The sequence below is a fragment of the Rhinopithecus bieti genome, unplaced genomic scaffold (assembly GCF_001698545.2).
Source record: "Rhinopithecus bieti isolate Rb0 unplaced genomic scaffold, ASM169854v2 scaffold_10356, whole genome shotgun sequence".
Taxonomy (NCBI): domain Eukaryota; kingdom Metazoa; phylum Chordata; class Mammalia; order Primates; family Cercopithecidae; genus Rhinopithecus; species Rhinopithecus bieti.
In genome coordinates, this window is record NW_016806422.1 from 631,084 (window position 1) to 641,510 (window position 10,427).

Here is a 10,427-nt window from a genome sequence, read left to right on the forward strand (position 1 = left end):
TATATATATATTCATGTAATAGAGTATTAAAAGTAGAATTTATGTTTCACGAGATCACTCTGTGTTATGTTTAGGTTTGATGAAGTGTAAGGGTTGTGAGGGCCATGTCTGAAGGCAAAGATGCCCTAGGAGGTTTTGTCATATTTTAGATCCTGTTTCAGTAAATTAAACTGAAAACATTTTAATTAAAATATATACACAACCAAATCATTCTAATCCTCTCATCCAAAATCAAAACCAGTAGAATCCATGATACTTTACCGACTGTAGGGAAGTGTTGAAACATATGGAAGGAAGTGAAACAGGACCGCCAGGAGTTTGAAACATTGATCGAGCCTGTGGTTCAAATCACAGTTTGCTGTTTGTTTCCTCTGTGCTTCTAAGTGTCTATTTCCTTACCTACAAAATGGAAAATCACCACATACATTTTCTAAGAAAATTTTATGAGAAAGGGTATTTTAAAAATATATAAATAAGCATGATTTTAATACAAAATTATATTACTGTGTTTGTGACACATTTGTGGATCATTTAGGACAGCGATCCTCAACCTTTTGAACAACAAGGACTGGTTTGATGGAAGATAATTTTTCATGGATGAAGGCAGGGGATGTTTTTGGGATGAAACTGTTCCACCCCAGATCATCAGGCATTAGATTCTCAAAAGGAGCACACAATCTAGATCCCTCATGGTAGGGTTGCGCTCCTATGAAACCCTAATGCCATTGCTGCTCTGACAGGAGGTGGGGTTCAGGTGATAATTCTGAGTCACCAGCTGTTCAGCTCCTGCTATGCCTCCTGGTTCCTTACAGGCCACGGACTAGTACTGGTCTGTGGTCCAGGGATTGGCAACCCCTGACTGAGGATGATGATCTTTGTCTTAAATTATTTTTAGCCTATGAATTAGGGTAGTTAGACAATCAGAAATAATTGCAACAATTATAGATATAAAGTAGTGCATTACGGTCTGACTAAAACTTAAAATTACTTGGCATTAATAGTTTGTATCAATCTTTCTGAATATGCTCCCTACCACACCCCACCTCCTACTAAGACGTTTCCATTTGCTTAACCATTGCAATCCTCTCTGAAAGCTTTTTAGGTGAATGTATAGTTTAACTTGCCAGACCAAAAAAGAAAACAGACAAAACAAATCAAAACTAAAACCCTCAAACACCCAGTTATTGGCACATATAAATAAATATAAGTAAGCTGTAAAATGTGTTTCCATCTAGGTATTCCACTTTATTGGATTTGAAGAACTATATATCCTTTTGTTACATCTCTAACTTGTTACCCAAAACTATATTCATGTTTTTAAGTTTCATGTTTTAACTATTTAACTAGATTCATATTTTAAGTATTAAAATATCAGAGAGTTCTAAATTTCACAATCAGATTCCGACTTTGATCCTTCATATAGCTGAATATAAGAAATGGATGGGATAAAGGCTTTCTTCTTTAACTTCCCAATTCACATAGAATGAACATTTTGGCCTCAGGTTTAAAAGATGACAAAAGCCATTAAATACAATCCAATATTTCATTAAATACATTAAATACAATTCATTAAATACATTAAATACAATTCAATATTAAGTGCTTACAGTGTGCCATAGATTGTTAGGTGTGAGTGAATAAGGATGAAAATGTCTTCCTTCTAGCCTTTGGAAGTTCACAGTATAAAAAGAGGAAAATGCAATAGTTCACTTTCCCTATGAAGAATCAAGATCCCTGGCCAAGACACTGTTAAAAGTCTATACTTTCAGGCCATTTCTGACTTTAAAACCACAGTAATGATTTATAAAATATATTTAAAATGAAAATTAGATAGAGATAGCTAATCCCAAAAAGGAAGATGGACTTTTCTTTAAGTGATAAACAGACCAGAAATACAAAGCAGAGACAATGACTGAAACAGAATTCTGAGATTCCAGGCTACATAGATGCTACAGAGAGACAGGATCTAAAAAAAAAAAAATTACTTAAACGAAGGAGTGGGGAATGCTGCCCCACAGGGAAGCAAGGCTGAAATAAACCTGTGTCATCTACTGTTAGGCCAGTGACTTGTTGGAAGTGACTAACCCTGGAGGCTTAGAGGCCACAGAAAAAGCCTTATGTCCAGCTCTGATGCGAGTCCATTGCAAGTTATGGACTCTGCAAGCTCTCATATGCTCTGTGGAGCAAAAACTCAAATGAATTATGAAAAAGAAGGCTGCACTTTAAGGCGCAGAGGTTGAATGATGTCCATTCTAAAATAACCCAGCAGAGAGAAGTGAATACTAAAAGAGAGGTTAAAAAAATAACCCCTTTAGAATACTCAAATTCAATTTCCACAACACATGGAATCTTAAGAAAGACAGCTTAAAAAATCCCACCAAGCAGAAGATGAATGGAAATGAAAATGATAGAAGAATCTGGAGAATATTTACTTAGGGTTCATCAAAGAGGCAAGGAAAAAAAAAGTATGAAAAGAACAAGAAATAGGGACATCCAGGAGGCCAAATATACATATGTCAGAAAACAATTTGTTAAAATTAAAACAATTAAATATCTTGGAAATAAAAAAATCACTATAATTAAAATTAAAAAGAAATCTCAATTGATAAAATAAAAATTATATTGGACTAGTGAAAGGGATAATGCGTAAATAAGATGCTATTTTCATTAATAAGCATTAATAAGAAAATTCATTAATAAAAAATTAAGAAATTAATTAATGTTAGAGACAGTAAGATACAAAAAGCATGACAACACTTATGAGGCTTAGAGGATAAACTAATAGATGTAATAGTCTTTTAGCTATGTTGACAAATGGCAAAGAAGAGAAAGACGGTAGAAAAGTAATACTCAAAGTGGTAATGACACCGAGTTCACTAGAAATGAAGAAAGAAATGTCTCAACATGGAAAATTTGCTGTAAACATTGAGAATAATCAAATTAAGCCAGTAATTGAAGAAAAACTGCAGACCAGCATGAAAAAAGGAAAATCTTAAGATGCTACCAGAAATAGTAGACACTATCTGCAGAGGGAAGACAATGGTATTTAAACAGACTTCTCATCAGCAACAAGAGTAAAATCTTCAGACCACTAAGGAAATATATAATTATATAACTAACTGAATTATTAAAGATGGAGGGAAGTAACATTTCTTTTAGAAATACAAAGTCAATAACAGTATATGTATATGTTCCCACTAATAAAAAAAAAAAAAAGTAAAGTAATGGCTTAAGAAACTTAGCAGCTTCAAACTTAAATGAGTGCCCTCAAATGCCTGTAATCCAAGTTAACAAATTTCACATTTTACATTGTAACTAAGTATATATGTTTCCGTTTTACCAAACAATATGCTTATTTTGTAGGATGCATTCTGATGTTGTGTTTTAACCAAACATAGCATAGAGATGTTTTTAAAAAGCGAACATTGCTTAATATAAATTCAAATGGTGTGCCTACATTCAATGACTAATTGAGAAATGTGATTAGACCTGGAGCGGTGGTTCATGTCTATAATCCCAGCACTCTGGGGAGCCGAGGTGGGCAGATCACTTGAGGCCAGGAGTTCGAGACTAGCGTGGCCAACGTGGCAAAACCCTGTCTTTACTAAAAATACAAAAATTAGCCGGGCATGTTGGCACATGCCTGTAATTCCAGCTACTCAGGAGGTTGAGATATGAAAATCGGTTGAACCTGGGAAGCAGAGGTTGCAGTGAGCCAAGATTGCACTGCCGTACTCCAGCCTGGGTGACAGAGCATGACCCTACTACTGAGCTCCCCGCCTCGTCCACCGCCAAAGAAAAGTAATGTAATCTTTAAAAAGCTACTCTTAAGCTAGTAATAACAACAAAGTATGCACAAAACATTAACATAGAAAATTATAAAATGTTTGCGAAGGACATAAAAGATCATCTTAAAGGAGGAAAATGTTACTTTCATGATGCAAAAAACCAATTTCCATAGCTATGGGAAATTATCCCAAATTATCTGTAAATTTAATGTAATTCAAAATGCCAAAATGTCTCAGTGTGGTGACACACACCTGTAGTCCCAGCTACTTGGAAGGCTGAGGTGGGAGGATCTCTTGAGTCCCGGGTTTTGAGGCTGTAGTGAGCTCTGATTGCACCACTGCATTCTAGCCTGGGTGACAGAGTGTGACCCTGTTTCTAAAACCAAACAAAAAACAGCCAAAATGATTTTTTTTTTTAATGAAACTGCACATGTTGATAGTAGAATTCATATACAAGAGCAAAATGTCAAGAATGGCAAAGGCAGTTTTGAACTAATATGCATTTGTAGTCTCTCCTTGAAAATGTCTTTATTATTAAAAGCTAAAGTAACACAGTATAATATTACCAACAAAAAAAACAATTAAATGAAAAAGAACAGAGGGCTCAGAGGCAGATCCATCCATATATATATCTTGTATGTAAATTGGTTATACATTGCCCAGTTGGCATTACAAATAAAAAATAATGAATTGAATGTAATGAATTACTCTAGAACAGTTTATATTCAAAGAATGAAACAAAATGTTATCTCCAAGTGAAACTATATTCAAAAATAAATTTCAAGCATTTTAATGGTGTAAATATGATGAGCTTTTTTAATATCAAAGAATATAGAATATAAACTCAGGATAAGAACAGATTTCACAAATTACACACAGAAACAAAACAGGAAGTATAAGGTTGGTATATTTTATCTCACTGAAGTTAAAAACTCTTTGCAGCAGAAGCTGTGAAGAAATTTAAAAGACAAAACAAAACACTAGTGGTGTATAGTTGTAATCCTTAAAAGCAACAAAGGATTACAACTGAAGTTTATGTAGTGTACCATTACAGAGATGAAGGAAAATATGGACAAGTTATGCTAGGGGACAGAAAAGAAAATACAATAAAGTATAATCAATCTCTCCAATTATCAAGAAAATTTATAATGAAATAATGAGATTATCCACCCATAATTTGAGAAAAGTTTTAAAAAGTTTTGTAATGAGGAGAAACCATACTTTCACCCACAATTGATGAAAATGACAATTTTGTACAACCAGTCTGAAGAACTATTTGCAATATTTTGAAATTGTGAAATGGTACATATACTTTCACCCAGCAATTCACACTTTTAGAGAGAATAATGGTTCATTGTGCAGTACTTAAAAGAAAAAAAAAAAAAAAAAACTAGTGCTACATCTATTTACATAGTTATCTTAAACACAATTTGATTAAAACAAGTAATACAACACAATAAAATGTTCTCAAATGATATTATGGTTGATGTGATGTTGAAAATATGTAAACAATACAACATATTGTTTTGACATAACATAGTAATATTTTCAAATTTTAATTATTTATTTTGATAATTATATAATCATTATGTGAGATGTTTTCATTAGAAATAGAGGGCAACTCCCTGTACTAATTTTTGATTTCGGTAAGCCTAAAATTAGTTCAAAATCTACAAATTAAGCACATTAAAAATCATGCACCATCAACATCTTGCTTTCTCTGGAGAGAGAAAAGAGAAAAGAAAGAGCATGGTACTGAGAGAACTCTGTATTTTCAACAATAGTTACAACATGTTTGTTCTTAAAAATATGAAGCATTTATAGCAAAATGGTAAGGTTTGTCAAGTCATATTATTCTCTCTACTATACATCTAGAACATTTAATAAAGTAAATATAAATAAATGACTTTCAAGATAATCACTTTTAATTATTAACATAGATACCATTAGTAAATTAATTGGTCAAATCTCATATATATGCATGTTTGGAATTAATTGCATTAGCAACCATGTTGAAATACATGATAGTTGCCTCCTATCTGCCCTTCTTTTCTCTAATTTATAGACATTGATCTTTGTTTAATCTCCATCTTGATACTGTCAACAAATTGCCATGAGATGTAATTCCCATGTTTGTGATTACTATTCAAACTTGTAAATAATAGCTTTATAATATTTTTAGATTGCTTTTTCAAGACTCCTGGTAGCAATACTTCACTTTTTTTTTTTTTTTTTTTGACGTGAAGTTTTTGCTCTTGTTGCCTAGGCTGGATTGCAATGGCATGATCTCAGGTTAAATCACCACAACATCAACTTCCCAGGTTCAAGCAATTCTCCTGCCTCAGCCTCCCGAGTAGCTGGGATTATAGGCATGAGCCTCCACACCCAGCTAATTTTGTATTTTTATTAGAGACAGGGTTTCTTCATGTTGGTCAGGCTGGTCTCGAACTCCTGACCTCAGGTGATCCACCCACTTCGGCCTCCCGAGTGGTAGGATTACAGGCGTGAGCCACCGTGCCCAGCCAATATATCACTTTTAAGTTATAATTATATTTCACTGGAAATATCTTTCTTGCTTCTTTTAAAAGCGCTATTTGCTTATTTTTTAGGAGTGTTTCAAAACACATTTGATTTTGTTAATTGTTCTTTTTTTGACTTAAAAAGGCTAACAATTCAGCTTATAGAATGCATATATTTTTAATTTGCTTATAGAATACAGTCATTCTCAAAATGTAAGAATTTTAGCTTTTCAAGTTTCAGTTGTCATAAAACCGAAAAGGATACTTTTAGTCATCTACATTTATTAGCTAAATCAATTTTAAGATTACCTATTTAGATAATTACAAAGATTGGAAAGGTCTAATAGAGCATTGTTTGATTAGGTACTGAACTTGCTAAGATAGGAAAAGGGTAAAAATAAAAGATGAAGTTGTCCATAGAGAGTTAGCAGGATGGGAAGCATAGGTTAATTTTTATGGTCCAAAGGAAGAGAAAGGGTTACATGGTCATTGATTATGGAGAGTAGAACCTGGAATCAGTCACGATTAGTGAAAAGGAAAAGAAAATGTGAAATCTCCTCTTCATTTTGTTGCAAGCATAAATTAGTTTCAGTCTGGCTTCCATGAATTCAAAATTTTCTGAGTCTATCTCAAAAGACGTACTGTTGTAGATGTAGGGGAAGAAAAATAATTTCCTCTATTCTCTTAGCTTCTGTGGCTGAGATCTGTGAATTAAACTGACAAAAGAAAGGTTAATCAGAGAAAAAGCATATGAATTTTGTTTGATGTTAATCTTTGCATGTGCAAGGAGCCATTCATCGAAAAAAAGTAAAGACCTGAAGAAAAAGTTAGATAGAACTGGAAGAGTTATATGCCCTTTTAACAAAGCATGAGAAATTGTGGAGACCTTACTAGCCAAAGGAAAGGGGTTGGGAATTCTATGGGCTGTAAATTATGGGAAGATAAATACATGCTGTAAATTAATGGAAGATAATGGTTATTTTTTAAGGTTTTGTTTGTGTGGATTCTTCTTGGTGCTTTCTTCTTCTCTGGTGATAAAGGTTTTTCTTTCAGGTCTGAGAGAGGGGGACACCTTCATGAAGGGAAATGTATGCTCTGATATTCTTTAGATGGATGAGCTTTTCCTGTGTCTATTGTTTCTCAATTGCTTTCAACTCAGAATAATCCCATGTCAATGAGGCATATTTTGGGATGGAATAGTTTTATAATGAGAATTATAACCATTACTAGACAGAAAGCCGAAAAGTTTTCTGCATAGGTGTTCAGGCTTGGTAGACTGCCCCAGTACATCATGTTAGAAGATCTAACAAAGTTTCTGTTTGCAGAATCAGAAAATCCTAAGTTATATACATGTGAAAGAGAGTTATAGCCAATGTTTGTTATAAAACTTGAACTTTACTAGAAACCTGTGGTTGGCTCTGAAATTATTAGAGTTAGTGAGGCTGATTAGGAGTGGATAGAAGGATGAACAGAATGAGACTGGAAAACTGACACACCCATCACAAGATAGAGATGCTGGGTGGACTCGGGGATAGTGATTCATATATGAATTAGCGTCCCAATATTAGATCACTGCCAAGTAAGCTCTGTATAGGTGAGGGAGGCTGGGATACTGAGGTTCCTAATTCTTGACCAGAATTATTTCTGTTGTTAAAAAGAAAAACTTCACCCAAATTAATTTTAAGCGAGTTTAATTGAGCAATGAACGATTCACAAATTGGGCAGTCACCAGAATCACAGCAGATTCAAAGAGACTCCAGTGCAGCCACGTGGTGGAAGAACATTTATAGATTTAAAAAAGGGAAATGACATGCAGAAATTGGAAGTGAGGTACAGAATAGCTGGGTTGGTTACAGGTTGGTGTTGCCTTATTTGAACATAGTTTGAACACTCAGCAGTGTATGAATGTTTGAAATATGGCCACGGGGATTGGACAAGTCTCAGCTATTATTACAGGTGCATACTCCTAAATTAGGCTTTCAGTCTTCTTTACCTATTAAGTTTGGTTGCAGTTCATCCACAGAGACTCAAATACAGAAGTATGAAGTTCTTCTCAGGCCATATTTAGTTTGCTTTAACACTGTACTGAATGTCATTTTAAATTTAATTAAATATGTTTTATTTTAATTCATAAACTAGGACTTCAAAGATTAGTTGATATTGATTAACTTTGGTTGCAAAACAAACCATTCCAGAATCCAGTGACATAAAACAGCTGCTTATTTGTTCTACTATTTATGGGCTGGCTATGTAGTTCTTCTCATCTGTGTTAGCTCTTCACATTTCTGTAGCCAGCTGGTGGGTCAGATGGTGGCTGGATGATCAAGATGGCCTCTCTCATATGCCTGGCAGTTGGCAGACTATGTGCTGAGTAACTAGGTCACAAGTCTGTGATTATCCAGTAGGATGCCTTGAGATGGTCTCAGGGTTCCACATGGGAGCTGGCTCAATATGCGAAGATATTTTGTAAATCTCTGATTGCACAACAATTACTAATGTCTCACTGGCAAGTCACATAGCCAAGTTCAGATTCAAGGGATAGAGAAACAGACTCACTGATTGGGAGGAGCTGAAAATGGACTGCAAACATATTTGGAGGGGAAGAATGTGTAGCTTCTGCAATCCATGCAGTGGATAGGTTATTATTCTATTTCCAGAAGCTCCTAAGTAATACATTAAACTGTGGCCTCGCTTTGTAAAACTCATTTTCTTTTTTTGTTTTTTCTACTATGTTTCTTGAAAACTAATAGTAGATTGTGAAAATCATACCTGGTTTATCCATGAACTGTAAATCAATCTATATGTGATGCTGAAGAGATAAAATGAGATGGGAAAGGATTATTTAGTGGGGAAAAGAAATAACAAAACTATAAAGGGGTCAACAGATTTAATGATATTGGGTTGATTCTGCTACCTTCAAGATTATAAGTGTTTACCCATGTAGCTCAAATAATGCTGAATTTTTTTCTCACAAGTGTGTCATAGTTAGTTGCTATGAAGCCACTTTAAATAACCGCATGTTTCTGTGTAAAAAGAACAATTGGTTGATTTTTTTTTTTTTTTTTGTAGTTTTGACTTGAATGAGGTAAGTTGTAAGTGACAACTAAGGGAAAAGAATCTGTGACGTAGGATTAGAAGCAGCATTTTTCATAGGAAGTAATAAAAGAAAGTATACATATTAGAACTTTCCTTTTGAGAGATTTATGGCAAGAAATTAGCAGATAAAATCAATGTACTGTGAATTATAAATAGGTCTTTGACGCGCTGGGTGATGAATTCAAAATTTCTGAGAAAACTGTAGAGCACCTGTGGAAATAAGCAAGGACACAAGTGAATTCAGGGTTCCCCTTGAAAGATGATCATAATTTGCAGGAATGAAGTTGTCTGTTATTGTTTGAAAAAGCAAAATATTTTAATTTTATTTACCTACTAATATGTATATGAAAGTCTTGGGTTTTTAGACTTATATGCAAGAATAAACAAAGCTTACTGGAAATAAAGAAGTTTTATTTTCATATTCAACCTACTATTGTGAGCTTTTCAGTATAGCTGGTTAAAAATACTGAGAGAGAGAAAGCAATAATATATTAAAATAACTTGTACTAAAAGAAAAATATATGTGGATATCAGTTTCTCAGGACAGAAATCCATTTACAGATTTTTTTTTCTTAGTTGAGTTTTAATTGCATAGCTTTAACAGTGACATAATTAAAGATGAGATTATATGCCAATTTTTTTTCCCCAGTTAGCCTTATTTGCAACACCTAGTGTAGCATAGTAAGTGGCTTAGATTGTCATTCCTGCCATATTCAATTGAATACTTTTAGTTGTCTAAACATTATTAACTTTTAAAGATTTTTATAAAATAGAATTTACAATGTATAGTCCCATACTTTACTGACATGTACAAGCCAGACAATGTAGAGAAAGCTGGTTAGCCGGGCGCGGTGGTCAAAGCCTGCTAAGCCAGCACTTTGGGAGGCGAGATGGCGGGATCACGAATGGTCAGAGATCGAACATCCTGGCTAACATGGTGAAACCCGTCTCCTACTAAAATACAAAAACTAGCCGGGCGAGCGTGGTGGCGGGCGCCTGTAGTCCCAGACCTACTCGGGAGGCT

The 10,427-nt window shown here is 34.3% G+C and overlaps 1 protein-coding gene across 1 annotated transcript in view; it reads left to right on the top strand.

Annotated features, from left to right (window-relative positions):
• The window catches only part of LOC108532435 (low-density lipoprotein receptor-related protein 1B-like), a 614,569-nt gene extending 612,370 nt beyond the window's left edge, over positions 1-2,199 (top strand). The window contains 1 exon segment of the mRNA XM_017876508.1: positions 2,059-2,199. Coding sequence (XP_017731997.1) covers positions 2,059-2,199 — 141 coding nt within the window.
• The last annotated feature ends 8,228 nt before the right edge of the window (positions 2,200-10,427 follow it).